Source organism: Xiphophorus couchianus, chromosome 5 (genome assembly GCF_001444195.1).
Source record: "Xiphophorus couchianus chromosome 5, X_couchianus-1.0, whole genome shotgun sequence".
In the NCBI taxonomy this organism is placed as follows: Eukaryota; Metazoa; Chordata; class Actinopteri; order Cyprinodontiformes; family Poeciliidae; genus Xiphophorus; species Xiphophorus couchianus.
Genome location: NC_040232.1, coordinates 26628803 through 26645036, shown reverse-complemented (window position 1 = coordinate 26645036; position 16234 = coordinate 26628803). Strand labels below are relative to the sequence as shown.

At 40.7% G+C, this 16234-nt stretch overlaps 1 protein-coding gene across 1 annotated transcript; it reads left to right on the top strand.

Annotated features, from left to right (window-relative positions):
• The first annotated feature begins 330 nt into the window (after window positions 1-330).
• Window positions 331-16234, top strand: galr1a (galanin receptor 1a). Its single transcript, XM_028019195.1, has 3 exons — window positions 331-1791; window positions 1890-1955; window positions 12467-16234. The coding sequence occupies exons 1-3, from the start codon at window positions 1123-1125 to the stop codon at window positions 12785-12787; spliced, it is 1056 nt and encodes a 351-aa protein (XP_027874996.1). The 5' UTR covers window positions 331-1122; the 3' UTR covers window positions 12788-16234.

Sequence of the window (16234 nt, the reverse complement as noted above, 5' to 3'; positions counted from 1 at the left end):
CAGGAAAGAGGATGAAGGTCATTGTTGAAAGAAAACCGTTCATGAACTCTCTGGCTCTCATGCCGAACCCTTTTTATGGTGAAAAAGTAGCACTGTAGTTTTTTTTAATACCATAAAAACCTCACCATGCTCCTTTGTTGAGGAACATGGCGGTGCCAGTATCAAACAGCCAGGAGGATCTAGGGCAGATAGAACAACAACACATCTTTAATGTATTGTGGTGCTGCACCAGTGATTTATAAACTAACACAATATGAAGCCTAAAACTGTGGGAACATGTGCTTTTATTATTATTATTATTATTATTATTATTATTATTATTATTCTGAAGGCAGCCTCACTGATTCCTTTGTGGCAAAAAAAAAAAAAAACAACAAAAAACCCGAAAGAAACCAAAAGAACAAAAATGCAAACTTTCAAATAAAACAGTGGTAAAACGCTCTTCTCTAACTCTCCAGCCCTAACGTCATGTGCAGCTCTTGGCACCGGAGTCTGACTCAGAAACCGGCCTTGACCTCCAGCATCCACATTAAACACGGATGGATTCCTAAATGGGCAGAATGAGACCCATAACAATAACTGTTTCTCTCCCACTCTTCCCTCTCCCCTCATTGAGCATCCTCGCAGCACTTCATGGTTGGTGGTATGGCTGCTGACGCCGACGGTCCAGCCCACTCCCAAGTACCCCTCCTCCCCCTCTTATTTAAAGTGCGAGACCGGGTCCAGATGCTGAGAACCGGGAGACAGACTGGAAGCAGCGAAGCCAGAGCGCGCAGACGCGTCTGGTGCGCAACAGGGGAGGAGACGCAGACCGACCGACGCCTCCAAGGTGCGGCGGATGGTTTGATGCTGCACGGAAGACTTTCCAGCTGTGGGAATATATCGCTTTTGTTGTTGTTGTTTGTTTGTTTGTTTGTTTGTTTGCGTGTGTGCGTGAGAGAGACACAGAGAGAGTTATATAAAGTGATGCGCAAAAAGTGAAGCGCGGGATTTCATTTAAAGTGGAGAATCCTGAGGAAGGGGGAATCTAACGCGCATGGAGACGCGTCCGGAGTCGGTGGCGTGAAGTGGAAGAAAGAAAGAAAAATAAATAAATAATAATAATAACAACAAAAATCTATCATGAACTTGTCAGAGCCCGTGTGGCTCGTGGGAGAGCCGTGGAACCTCAGCGCGCTGGAGGAGGACGGGGAGAAGAAAAACCTGTTCGGGATCGACACGAGCAACTACATCGCGCTGCTGTTTTTCCTGCTCATCTTCACGCTGGGCGTGCTGGGCAACTCCATGGTGATCACCGTGCTCGCCCGGAGCAAGCCGGGCAAGCCGCGCAGCACCACCAACATCTTCATCCTCAACCTGAGCATCGCCGACCTCTTCTACCTGCTCTTCTGCATCCCCTTCCAGTCCACCATCTACGTGATGAACACCTGGGTCTTCGGCGCCTTCATCTGCAAGTTCATCCACTACTTCTTCACCGTCTCCATGCTGGTGAGCATCTTCACGCTCTCCGCCATGTCCGTGGACCGCTACGTCGCCATCGTGCACTCCAGGAAGTCGTCGTCGATACGCGTGGCGAGGCACGCGCTGGTCGGCGTGGTGGCGATCTGGCTGCTCTCGCTGGCCATGGCGGCGCCGCGCATGCACTACTACAACCTGTTCCACGGCGGCAGGAACGAAACCTACTGCTGGGACGTGTGGCCGAATCAGAACCACAAGAAGGTCTACGAGGTGTGCACGTTTGTCTTTGGCTACGTCTTGCCCCTGCTGCTGATTTCCTTCTGTTACGCAAAGGTAAAGAGGGGTACCCAGGGGGGGTCAGTACGCGCAAATGATTGATCAACCATAAGTTCTACCTGATGTCTGTTTTTGTTGTTCTGTTTTGTTTACAGGTGATAAATCACTTGCACAAAAAACTAAGAAATATGTCCAAAAAGTCGGAGGCTTCGAAGAAAAAGGTAGGTGTTGAATCGATTTGTTACATTTTGTGATTTATTGGCAAACGTCTCATTTGGTTACAAAAGCCGTATGGCTGTCTGCCCAGGGCAGTGATACAGCCTGGGGGCATCATGAACACTAGAAAAAAAAAAAAGTGAGTTGTTTGTTTGGTTACGTTCTTATTGATTTTTGTCCATTTACTGAATTGTCTCCCTAGTGTTGCTTTTTCTCTTAAGCAACACTTCAGAATAAATAAATAAACAAATAAATACATACATAAATAACAATAAAATGGCAGTACGGCCAGGCTGACTGCAATTTATCAACTTTGTTTCAAAATCTAATTTGAGAGTGAATGGACAGTGAATGGAAATCTATTCAGCACTGCATAAGATTTATGAAGCTTTTCAAAAATACACATAGAGAGCATTTTTATTGCTCAGGTTGAGACGTAAAAACAACAGAGGGGTTTATAACCTGGGATACATGATTCTATACTTGGAATAAATAATAATAAAAAAAAGACACTTTTAAAAAATGTTTTATTATCATCATAACGAGCTAATTTGTTAATTATGACGATGTACCAGGACAGATATACGTTTCATTCCGGAAATTATCTTCACCTCTCACCTGATTGCCCCCCTCCCACGACCCTGCATGGATCCGCAGACCTTCACCATGGATGGCTTCCTAAATCTCAAAATGCGTTTTAAAGACTCTGTGTTGATTGCAGAGCAATTCATTTCCAGTTTGACCAGTCTAAATATATAATATCAATGGGGAATTCTTTACATGTGTAACTGGACTGCATCGAACCCATATCCAAAACATTCGAGAACATAAACCATAATCAAACCCAGACAAATGTTCCAACTACAATACTTGCTGGATTTCTTTGCCATCATTGGGCGGGTATAATTATCGGAATTAGATATGATGGATGAATGTGATTTTATGCCAGAGCATCAATTATTGTATTCAGAGACACTCCCATGTATCCAGATCAGTTTATCCACTGCGGATTGTTCTTCTTTTGACAAGGCATTTAACTCTTAGATCAGAGTTAAATGCCTTTTGGAAACTCCCCATTACAATAATACCAGACTGTCCAGCATGCACTCAGAGAGCTGCAGGTATTTCTCTACCAGATTCTGCATTCATTTGCCATTTTGGATAGGGGCGATATGGCTTTCTTCCTTGGGTGGCACAGCCTGCAGGGCGCCACGTGGCAAAAAAAATAAACTAAGAAAACATCCCACCTAATGGACGGAAAAGCTGCAGGTCAGTTTGTCTCTCTGCCAATTGGCCTTTTCTGTTGGAAAGGCAGACAGGTTTGAAACAAACAAGACCATAAAGGTACAAAAGAAGAAACATGACCAAATGGCTTTGTCTGCGTGTCGAGTCAACAGGAACGAACCGCCTATGGTGTGTTGAGAGCAAGCGTTTCGAGAAAATACCCCGTGCAACCCACAGGTGGTTGATGAAGCCGTAGTTTGATTGGTGCTTGGATGATTTGGTGCTAAAGTAAAGGGCAGCAGCTGTGGGTTTTCGCTAGGAGTTTGAACTTTGTTCTGAATTGAAAATCGTACACTGCACAAACACAAAAGTATTTTTGGTCTAGTTTCTAGTGCAAATACCGAAGTACACTTGAAATAAAAAAAAAAACTAACTTGCAAGTAACTTTTCAGCAAGCTGCAGAAACTTGTTTTAAGTCAATAATTCCTCATTATTGGTGAAAAAGTTCTTGTTCCACTGGCAGACTATTTCACTTCTAGTAAGGCTTTGTTTTCATGTCATAAGTGAAATAATCTGCTAATGGAGCTAGTACTTTTAAAAAAATCAATATTAAGAAAATATTGACTTAAAACAAGCTTCTATATCTTCCTGAAAAGATGCTTGTAAGTTAGTTTGACCTTATTTCAAATGTACTACCGTACAGAAACTAGACCAAAAAGTACTTGCTAAGATTTTGTGTCTTTAACAGTGTCCATATTTACTTCATCTACTGGCTGCTTTTGTACTTCTAGACATTCAGCCCTGCAGAAGAAAGAACTTTTTTTTTGTTTTGTTTTCCCCAGATCTCCAAAAGAGAATTATCATTGCCGTTGCGCTTCCTGTTCGCTGTCACACTCCCTCATTATTCTTGGAGGAGGTCATTACTGAAGCCAGTTATCTGCCGTCGCCTGCTCGACCGTTGATCTGTTCCTCGGTGCGTCCGTCGCTCCTCACAGCCGGTCAGGCTAATAGCACACATCCGACAGCCACCTACCGCTATACAGCCAGGCGGGGACAGGGAAGGGAGGCTACAGACTCCAGACGTGGCTTGAGAGGGGAATGTAAATGTGCTTTGATGTGATTGCATAGAGGCTTGAAATAACCGGGCGGTGAGGCAGGAATGTCAGATATTCTTGTGATTTACTGCACTTGTTCGGTGCAGAGTTGAGAGAACGGAGCAAAGAGGGGTTATTACGGCTCGGCTATAAAAAGTGCATTAAACTTAGACCGTAATAAATACATTTCTGAGATAAGATGTCTCAGATGACATCTTATGTGTTTGGTCAAACTTTGCTGTGTCTTTTTTTGAACCTGTATTTCTATGCATTTGTGGCTCCCGAGCTGAACTTCTCTATTTTTTTGTCCCGTGTGTTTCATTACAGAAGATTAATCCGCAGTAAGGCATTGAGGACTCTTTGGAGAATCAATGAAAAACGAATCATGAACATGCAGGAAGCAAACAAAACAGCTGCAGTCTCTTACCCATTTGTCTCATTTAAATTGCGTCTTGATGTGGCTTTTTTGGGGGGCAAAGGGGAAGTGTTCTTTAAAAATCTATGCGTGGATAAAAGTAATGTAGCCAGACCGCATCAAGCTAGCTGGTGAAAACTCCTCAGGGGCAGCTTCTATGTAAAAAGGGACAAAGGGGTGTTAACCAGCAAACAGATTTCACAGGAAAAACAAACTGGCATATTAGTGAAGTCAAAGGTCCGGTGATGACTCAAAGCCAGAACTCGCTCTAATAACCTTGACTCACTTTGTTTTGCAGTCTTCAAACATCAGTAGCCACTGGGTGAAAAAAGTAAAACAGGCCTGTGAATAATCTGCTTCATGGTTCAACTCTTGAGTAAATGTGGTTTGATCCTTTTAGTGAGTTGTAGAAATTCAAAAGAGTGTGGTTGTCTCTTTTTTAAATGAAAAAAATGTGTGTTTTGCAGCACTAGTCAAACAGGATTAGTGATGATGAAGAAATTCGCTTTATGTAAAAGTTTTCAACACAGTTTGTATCTACACAAACGCTCCTCCACTCTGACCAAAGTGGCTGCCTCATTCAGATGCTTTTGACTTGTTTTGGTTTTTTTTAGACTGGTATTCATTTGGTTGCAATTTACAGCTACACCACTGGATGTCACTAGAGATTTAAAAAAAACCATTTTGTTTGCAAGACAATGAAAATATTATGAAAATATTAAAAATCCTTTAAGCAAAGCCAGCATGTGTTTTAAGTAGCCTTCAAGCCATTCCCGTTTAGTCCGCTTTAATCAAACCAGTTTGTTTGACTAAGATGTTCATTTGGATGCGAATGCATTTTCGGACTAAAAGAGCAAGTGAAGAAGTTGTGCTCAGGGTTTTCTTCCTTTTTTTGTTGTTTCCATCAGCGGTTCTTGGTGCAGCGCCACCACAGGCGAGGAGGAAACATAGTTGTTTCATTTGAGCTGTGTGAAGATGAACTGCACGAGCTAAAAATGTGACAAATGGTGTCCTTCGGTCCCCGAATCAAATCTACTTAACTATCAGGTGTGAAAACACCTGTAAAGAATATGTCAGTGTAGAACATTGTGGTCTCGGTTTAACTTCTCTGTATTGCAGTTTTCATGTTTAGTTCTAAGGTGATCCTCAAGCCAAAAAGCTTTGAATAAAAATAGTATCCGAGTTTCATAAGTCTCAAATTGTGTTTTAAAGAATATATATGATCAATGTAATAGATGGCAAGTGAACTTAATTTATATACGAAGTTTCTGGTCATACTGACTCGAAGTGCTTCACATTATAGCCACATTTATTCATAAAAACAACACATACACCAAAACCCAGGTTGCACATCAGCATGTGACAGGATTTTCAGGAACTAAAGAGGAAAGACTAAATGGTGACAGAGACTGCAGTTTCTTTTTTGGTAGAGTCCTCGGCCTTTAAGTGCCGCCAACCTTCGTTTGACTTTTGATGTGCTTAATGGCAACATCATCTTCAGAAGCAAATCTGATTTTGGAAACCTCCCACTCGCTGCTCTTTGAAATGTTCCCCAAAATTGTGACCTGTCCCTTCAGGGATGAACTTTTCTTAGCTGATCCACCTCCATCAGAGATGTTTTTACTTTCTGTCTGAAAGCCCAACTTTTACATATCAAAAAGCAAAGAAATCAAAAAAAAAAATATAATAATAATAATAGCTGCTTGTGCCACACAGGGGAAAAAATAAAAAATCAACTGGCACTTTCTGTGGATGGAAAAAGTCTCGTCAGCGACACTGTTAGCTCAGGGAAATCCAACGTGATTGACAGCTGGAAAGACCAGGGTCGTTCCCAGCGCTGTTTGCAAATCCACACATCAAAGGCAGACAGAAATGGTGTGGTTGAGAGAAACTAAAACACTTCAGACAATTCCCACATAATTACCTCGCGGCGCTATAACGTTTCATTGGCGTCCCTGTGTTGTACCAGTTAGTTCAACAAACAGCCGAGTTCAGCCCTGAGTGCTTGTGTCTCAGCTACCCAGGCTTCCAGATGGAGCACACAGATGGGTATGGATAATTAGGAAAATGAATATTTGGCCAAGTTAGCCTGAAATTGTCTAGTAGCGTCTATAAAGTGAGACAGGGGGACAGCTGATGCTTCTGAGGCCGTACCCTGTCGCTCTCCTCAGCTGAGTGTTGGTGTCCCTTACGAATGAATCAAGCCGCATCAAGAGTTGCTTCCCAGTGAAACTTTAAGCAGCTTGACTCACGTGTTGTAATTCAAAACGACATATAAAGCTTAAAATTAAGGTTTAATTGGTTATGTTGCTGAACGTATCGGAAGATGAATCATTTTAACATGATTTTGCTTCTGTAAAGTAACCACTGTGTTCGGTTTTTTACTTAAAGCGACAATGCCAAACTCAAACAGGTAAATATCTTCATTTTCTTGGCAGCTTTATTCACTTTTTCAACACTTTCCTTCATTAAGCTGGCTGCTCTCCGCAGCAGATAATAGACATTTAGATGATGGTGTTATCATTCTAATTAGTGGTGGAAAACATACATGTGTGATAGATTAGTCAAACTATTCATATACAATGTAGGCCGTATGACCTGATCTTCCAATGTTGGGATTTTATGTAAATGTATAAATCTATTTCTATTTCTGCCATAAACTTTAATAGCGTGCTTTTAGATTTTCTTTCTTTTTTCTTGGATTCAGAACGTCACAAAGGAACCCATATTTGTGAAGTGGATGGAAAAATATAATTTCTTTTAACAAAACCATTTGCATTACAGTTTAATTCAGAAGTTAAAATGAGACTCGCCTTTTCTTCACTATCTGAAGTTAAAAACAACCAAACATCTCTTGTTTTAGGTCAGTAGGAATGACCAAAATTCTAAATGCTCCAAGAACGAGAAAGAGAAAGGACTCCAGTTGTATAGATGCGAAGGCAACGTGTGGGGTTCTTTCATTCTTACATCAGACTCTCCTTTATTATATGTGATCTGCTGCAAATCCTAAGCTAAAGCTTCAACTCTGACCTTTCTCAGGTTGAGATCGTGCGCACTAAAGTTTTTAAATTATCCATCTGATGTGCACCATATGCTTGAACTATGTTAAACAGACGTAAAAGAAAAAGAGAGAGATGTTTTAAACGTTGGGGTATGATTTCAAATACCCAAACGTGCCGTTTTGATTTTGAAAAGATATGCATTTGTTACGAGAATTCATTCATTGTCTTCTCTACTGTATTATATATGCATTACTTTGAACCTTCCATCTTCTTTCTTTAAGTATTAGTGAAGCTATCAGGAAACTGATTAAATGTTAAATAAATCCATCTTTTTATAACTCTAAGAACGTAACGGGCAGATCGAGCCGCATCTAGATCTGTTGTTTGTTTCAAATGAACACTTTTCCTTTTTGTAGCCCTGAGCTTTTCTGACGCTTATACAAGAGAGTATCTGACTTCGAGGGAAGCTTGCAGGGAAAAGAGGGGGAGTTAACTAAATGGGACTGTCATGATATGTGGGCTTCATATGCAGAGAGGCAGAGGTGGCAAGTAGATTTTGTATTTTAATAATAATTTTAAAAAAAAACTTACATAAACACTACAGGGAGTCAATGCAGAACGAAAATCATAAATACAAGGAAAAAACCAGCAGGGAACACTGGGGAAAATAACTGGATTTAACAGGAGGAACCAGTAAAGCATGAGAGGAGCAGAAGTGTTTAAGTACCTGGGCTGATTGGCTAACTGATTGCAGGTGTGCGGCGAGAGAAAGCAACAAAGTGGCACAGGGGACTAGAAAATAAACCTAACACTAAAGAATAACTACACCTAACAAACAATGAAACTAGAGTAACAAGGCACAACTAGAGACAATAAAAAACTAGAATCACTGAGAAAGATTAAACTAAAGCAAACAGACTGATCTAATCAAAGAAAGAGACTTAGGAACACAGAATAATAAATAAACCCCCCAAAACAACATGACGGCGACACATTTTCTGGGGAACCTTTGGCCAGAGTGAAAAGAGACAAAACGGGCCTCAGATTTGTGCAAAATCAGAGTGTGGTGTCAGTTCTCTCTGTGGTGCAAATTTGGACCATAGCAGGTTACAGACATTCCTGTCTGTGATTCTGCCAACAGAGAACCCACAACCGTTGGTCAAACTTGCTTTTGAAGCCTTACGGATGTGACAGTGAGCAGAACAAGTAGGTAGGGCGAACGAAAACAACACAACCAAATTTGGAAACGCGTGGCTCCGGCTTATCTTTTAATTCTGCACAGACTCTCGTCTTGGTACCGGCTCCACGTCTCTGCGGCTATCAGCCCATCGTTCTCTCTCTGGCTCTCTTTATTGTCTGATTCAGCATTGAGCACACAAAAGAGGATGCATCCGGCGGGAATTTAGAAACGCCTGTCACATCATATTAAGCCGCCCATTAGGAAATAGATTGTAAAATAGTATAAATCCTATGGTTTACCTTTCCAGAAAGAGAAAGGTCCAAAATAAAGTAAGAAGAAAAGACTGGAGGGAGTGATAGACTGAATCATGCACTGAAATCACAGCAAGGTCAAACTGATTTTTGTGAAAAGTTGGCATGTGATGGCATTGTTGCTACAGGTTTGCAGAGTCAAAGATTTCAGCTATCTGCCCATGATGGAGGCCCTTTCAGCAGTATGAAATCTGCTCATGTCTCTGTGCGTGGCTGCATGAGCCTCCATCAACTACAAAACACTCAGATTCTATTTAAAAAAAGACTGAAATTCACGACACTTTTGAGTTTCTTTGTCCAAATTCAAAAGAAACGAAAACTTTTAGTGCTTAAACTGAGACAAATGTGAAAAACGCAAACACTCGCGGTAGCTTCAACCGCCTCGAGTCACAGGGCGCAATTATGAAAAACATGTCAATTCAATAATAATGCTGAATACCTAAGAAATATTCAGTAATCATGATTAAAATCAACAGTTTGGCCATCTAAACGAGCTGGAAATGACTTGATAAAGTTCAAACCGAGAATTAGTTTGGTTTAGGTGACTTTGACTGCCACTAAGGTTGCTCAGGGATTCAGCCAATCAAATTTAAGGCTTTTTTTTTTTTTTTTTTACACTTTTTTACTGCCACCTTGAATAAAATGTAAAACCCCCAAAACTATAAACATAGAGGACGGTTAGGGGACTCTGCTGTAGTCCAAATAAGTATAGCAAAAACTGTTAAACTTTTTGTTTGTGTTCTGCTCTTGGCAACAGCTTTGTGCTTCTCACTCTGCAAACAACTCGCTGCAGCCTTTACCAAAAAAAAATAAGTAAAGTTGTGTTGTTTTTTTCACAGAATGCACCCAGCCTCATGTGAGTTGGCAACAGACGCGAGTCAGCGGCGTCAGCAAACATCCTCCAGCCAACTAGCGATAACTTTGCACAAACTAAATTTAAGACTTGTGATTAATTCGTTTTGTTTGTCATGAACGTAAGACATTTTAAGGCTTTAGACACATGGATTTCAGGCATTTTAAGGATGTGGCTCTTTAAAGCTCTTTTAAGTATGCCAGAAAATGCTGGTATTTTTACGCACAACGTTCTTTTGAGTTTACAGAGAAAAAAGAGAGATAATTCACCTGTGTGAACAGAATTGCCTTTTTGATGTCAGAGGTCCAAAGGGAAAGAATTGAAATTCATAGTATGATGAGAATAAAGTCAAAATCTTTTGAGGAAAAAGTTGGACTAATACGAGAATAAAGTCATATTTTTAGAAAATGTATAATTCTATGGCTTTACTAATATTTTGCCTTTATTCTAGTGATATTATGACTACATGGTAACAAGTACATACTTTCCCTGCTGCTGCATGGAGCAGGTAGATAAGTGCGCATTAGACTTTGTGTTACGGTGGACTCTGGTTCCCTCTGCCTTTGAGAGGATTGCACATCTGAATCCGTGGAGTACATAATTAATATGCAAGTATATAACGAGGTTCTGTTTACTTGAGAGCCATGGGGTGTGTAGAAATGGGGTTTGTCAGAAGCTACCCACTGAGAGGTCTGCTTCCCCATCAGCTCTGAAATCCATCTTTCATTGTTTGGCTCACTGTTATGATTTGATTCTCAGCCGCTCGCTGTCTTACAGGCTCGTTTACAAAGCAGGAGCGCCGCAGCCACTAACTGCTGGCATGCAGGCCAGGAGAAATGTTTTTCCCAAAGGCTGCGGACCCAAACAGAGCTAACAAGAGAAAGAAAAACACGATTTTGAGTCCTATTGTAGCAAGATTTGGAGGGAATGCCGCATCACTGGCTCTGTGCACATCGTGAAAAAATACTTAAGAAGAATCAGCAGACACATCTTCACTTCAGTGCACCTATGGCTTTATTGTACTGTCTCCCCACACATTCCCCTCAAAAGATAATGACTATGTTGAATATCTTTAGGGATCAAAAATCTCACTGTTGAAATGAAATATATTAATTTGTTTTTTCATTAAAAATCAACCCCAATCAGAGAGCTATCGTCCTGAATATTTTAAAGAAACAAATGAGATATGTTTCTTTACATGTATGTATTTTTAAATTACATATATTTTTAAATATGTAGTTCAAAGATATAAGAATTTCAAGGATTTAGCATTTTAGTTGAAACTGAATTTATGGGGCGTGCAGTGGTGGCGCAGGGGGTTAGCACGCCGCACGTTAGGAGGCCTTAGTCCTCGACGCGGACGTCGCGGGTTCGACTCCCGGCGACCTTTGCCGCATGTCCTCGCCCTCTTTTCTGTCTGCCTACTGTCGCAAAATACGAGCCACTAGCGCCGCAAAACCTCTTCAGAGAAAAAAATGGAAAAAAGAAAAGAAATTGAATTTATAAAAGGATGGTCAGCAATCACACTGACTGTCTCTGTTGTCCTTGAATAAAGTCACGGAACAAGACAAAACATTTAAATCAAGTAAAATGTCTGAGGAATTGATTTAACCAGATGAAATTCTAGTTAGCTTTTTCAAAATATATTTAATCATTTCTCTTTTTAAAGGGGGATTTGTCTACAGTTTGGAGCTATCATAGTCCCCTCCCCATCTATGAGGGGAAAGTAGGCTCACTTAGACTGCAGAGTGTAATTGGTATAATTTTTTTTTTTTTTACATATTTGTTGAAACTGTCCAAATCAGAGCCAGGAACAGGTTCTTAGTGCTCTCAATCAAGCTTGTGGACTCTCTGCACATCCCCTGCTAGCTCTTTGCTACGTTAGAGCTTCGTCCAGTAGTCTGCCAGGAACGCTCAGGCTAGTTAGCATGGCCACTGATGATGGCAGATAAACAGTTTTCCTGCCCTGGCAAATTGTTTCTCTGAGATTGGCACATTTAGCAACACATACATGAGTATTTTTGACATCGGTAGCACCTTCCTCCTGGCTTTGATTGGTTGTTTTTGAACTGGAGGTTCTTTTTGAGTTATTTTGTGAATGTACAGGTCTAGGAGTGGTTAAAAAAATAAACAAAACATAATTAACCAGATTAGAATCACAGCAATTGTCTTGTATGATCTCAGGCACATCATCTGTGTGTAGGGCTACAACACTGTTGGTCAAAAGAGTGAAATGTGTTGAATGTATGCGTCAAGCCAGGTTCCTGATGTCATATGGAAAATAAAATATCAGCATGAGATTGCATAGAAGCACAAGATAACATTTACAAACTTGAGAAAAAAACAGTTTTACACCAAAAAAGCTGAAATAAAACTCAAAATTCCCCCTTCCTCCCCTCTAAGAAATAACTTCTCTTCGTCCTGTGTGTTGTCCCAGACCGCTCAGACCGTGCTGGTGGTGGTGGTGGTGTTCTGCCTGTCCTGGCTCCCTCATCACATCGTTCAGCTGTGGGTGGAGTTCGGGAACTTTCCGCTGACCGAGGCCTCCTTCGTGTTTCGGGTGGCCGCGCACTGCCTGGCGTACAGCAACTCGTCGGTGAACCCCGTCATCTACGCCTTCTTGTCGGAGAACTTCAGGAAGGCATACAAGCAAGTCTTTAAGTGTCAGATCGGCAACGTCGACTGCCCGCTCAACGACATCAAGGAGATGCGCAGCAAGGCGGATACTCCACCCTCGACTAACTGCACCAATGTTTGACTGGCTGTCCCCCGGCAACATGATCACTTCCTGAGCTGAGACACTGAAACTCACTGAGTCATGTCGACTAAGTGATCAGATGAAAGTTGGTGTGCATTTCAATCAGGGTGAGTATATCTAGATAGATAGATAGACTGACTGATTTCTGCTCCCTGGATGAGTGGCGCCCTTGGCAGTGAGCCACATTTCCCATGTAAAAAAAACCCCACTGGAATGTATGAGGGGATCTTGACAGGTCCTTTAACTTGCTGTAAGAACAGCTTTATCTTTGTGCATCAAAAAATATATATTTCCTATATAATCACTTCCTGAGCTGAGACACTGAAACTCACTGAGTCATGTCGACTAAGTGATCAGATGAAAGTTGGTGTGCATTTCAACCAGGGTGAGTATTTGCCTACTGTCATGTGTTGTGAATGTGTGGGGTATCTACACCGAGATTGGCACATTTAGCGACACATACACGAGTGTGGTTGACATCGGCAAGACCTTCCTCCTGGCTCTGATTGGTCTGGAGTGGATCGAAGTCTGCTCACGAGAAGAGCCTGCAGTGTCTAAAACTCAAGGCAGACAATTAAATATCACATCACGATGTATTTATATAGGTATACAATTCAAATATTCATTTAAAACACTCATTTAACCTTCTGATTTTCAATTTCATTCATTTAATTTTGCTTTGTACCAAGCTGAGGTATCACCTGCTGTCGCTGTGGGACAAGTTTTAAATGTGTTTTTAAGTGTCTGAAGAACAAATGCATTTTTTTCTCTTTAAAACTGCTTCATGCAAGTTAAAAACCTGCCTATCCCACTGTGTTCTAATTTTTGATTTCAGTTGTTTTCAGTGTACATTTTTTAGTACAAAAGAGAAGCCGTTCTGGAAAGCTAGCTCACACGTTTTAGACATCAGAATAACTCTGTTCCCTTAGAAAAAGAAGAACCACAGCATTCAGGCATCTAAAAAACTTCATCTGTCACAAAGATATTGCCAGGCGTGTTGTTTCCTTCAGACTTTTAAATTAAGTTTAGCTTGCTAATGGAACCACTTCAGGGTGGGCAAAGTGGGGCGCGGGGGTAATAAAGGCCAGGACAATGACTTTTGCTTCTGATTGATATCAAGCTAATCTATATTCTTTTTGTTTCACAAGGCTGGCTTCTTCTCTGTTTAATTGGATAGAAATCCTCGAATTCAGTTTCTGAACAACAGAATAGAAATAATAGAAAAATAACGTCAAGCTTTCAGATTAGCTTATTTTTTTTCAGATTTTGTTATTTGGTGGAACCGCTATCATTAAATAATTCAAACTGTTGCTAAACGGAGGGATCGGCGTTCTCATCCCAGAACTTCTACCTTGAAATGTTTAGTTCCTGTCTGTTCCATGCCTGAGATAAATGTTTTGGATAATTTTCTTTAGTAGCTAACAGAGTAGCTAGCTCATTAGCTTTAAGCTCTTATTCACTTTTTATAAACTCAGTTTATTCAGTTGTGTCAGTATTTGACCGAATTACCGAATACCAGAAACTTAAACTTAAATTAATCAAGTAATTTAAGCTTACATTTTTAAAAATATAAAACAGGTCACAATGTGTGTGTACATATATATATATATATAATTTTGTTTTTCACTAAAGATGCCAAACGACCTCGTGGTATAGCCGTTGGACACATCAACATGCCATGTGTGAATACATACACATGCTGCACACAAGGCACGCACTATTTATCCTTCGCAAAGTATTTTTAAGAGTTCTGCTTCCAAAACCTCAAAAAATGACCTTAGACGTTAAAGTCACTTTAACAGGACCCCAGAAAAAGTTCTGTGTGAGAGTAGTTACCTTTGACTTCATGACGACAGCGCCCCTTACCTGTCAGTCACTGGTACTTGTTTCTCTTGCTTACAAGAAAGGATCACGAGCAGTTTAGAAATTCGTGCTGTGGACGCCGAAGACTAAAGAAAAGCTAAAGCTAAAGGTTCTCAGTCCTGTTCTTCACTGTTACCCACATTTTTGATGTGTCTCCAGAACAACTGATTCAAATTGGTGCATTACCTTCTCAGCATACTATCAAGTAACATGTAATTGGCATGTACTTGTGTAGTGCTTTGTCTGGCCCAGACATCTTCCTACTACATTCAGTCATTCACACATGTAAGCTACATTGTAACCACTAGCAAGGAAAGCAACGTACCCGAGGTCATAGCAACTGAGACAGACAGATTGGGGGTCTGAACCTCCAGATGTGTAAAGCAGGAGGCAGCAGGCTAGCTATCATAGCTCGGCTAATTCGCTGGCTACAGTGAGCTATAGCTAGCCTCTCAGTTGTACTCAGTAACGAGCAGAACAACAAGTCGCCCTTCACTTGTCGCCAAGAAGCAATAATATTCTGCACAATTGGCACGTTTACTGAAAACACTCAACTATATTCAGCGGGTGTTCGAGTCCGTATTTTGTACTTCACTCTTCCACTGATCTGTTAAAAAGTACAAATCCTAAATGACACTAACTTTAAATCTCACTCCTTTAGAAATAAAAAAAACCACACAAAAAAAAAACAAGCCTGAAAAATCAGTGAGTCATTTCAAAAATATTTGGACTGCATTTTAGGAATGTGTCTGAATCACCTAGAAGAAACAAGTATTGTAACTAACTGCTTGAAATTCAAGCTGAGGGGGAAGAAAATGGTCAAATCATACCCACTGTGTGCACACAAGCTAGCTCTAAGCAAACCTATCTGACAGTAGATTTAAAAGTTCCTCATTTATAATCACTGAATCCTCCCTTTACTGATTAACAGCCAAAGTTAAGACCATCTTAATGCAGGTAATATTGGAGTGAATCTAACTCTTTGAAGGCAGTGTGCGCTTACAGAGGCTGCCAACAGCCTAAAGGCTATCCCGCCTGGGAAAGCTGTTACCAGGAAAACTGAAGTGCACCGTCTCATCTAATGTACCGCTGTGTTGACACAGAGGATTCAACATGGGGGGGGGGGTTGTTTTATGAGTTGTTAAAAGGCACATAAGAGCAGTGCTTGTAACTGTAAAGTGTTTGTACATCTATTGTGAGAAAATCTGCTTGTATGTATTTCAAACACCAAAGCCGATATTCACACATCTACGAATGCCTTGAATTGTCCATATACTGTAGCTCGCTGCTATTTTGTCGCGTTTGAAGTTGCGTTTCCTGAAATTCCTCCTCTGGATCTAAAACAACCACAGATCTAGTTTTGCTCGACATGCCCAAAAGGGATTTTTTTTTTTTTTTTTTAAAGAATTCAATCCAAGATCACATGAATTATGCCAAGGTTTTACAGTGCACAGCTTTACCTCAGCACACAAAAACAAAAAAATGACACATGACCTCGATGTGTTAAAACCACAGTTTGTTGGATGTTTACTACCATCCTCTGTAATGATATCTGTAGCCGTTGTTTAAGTTTGAACACACACA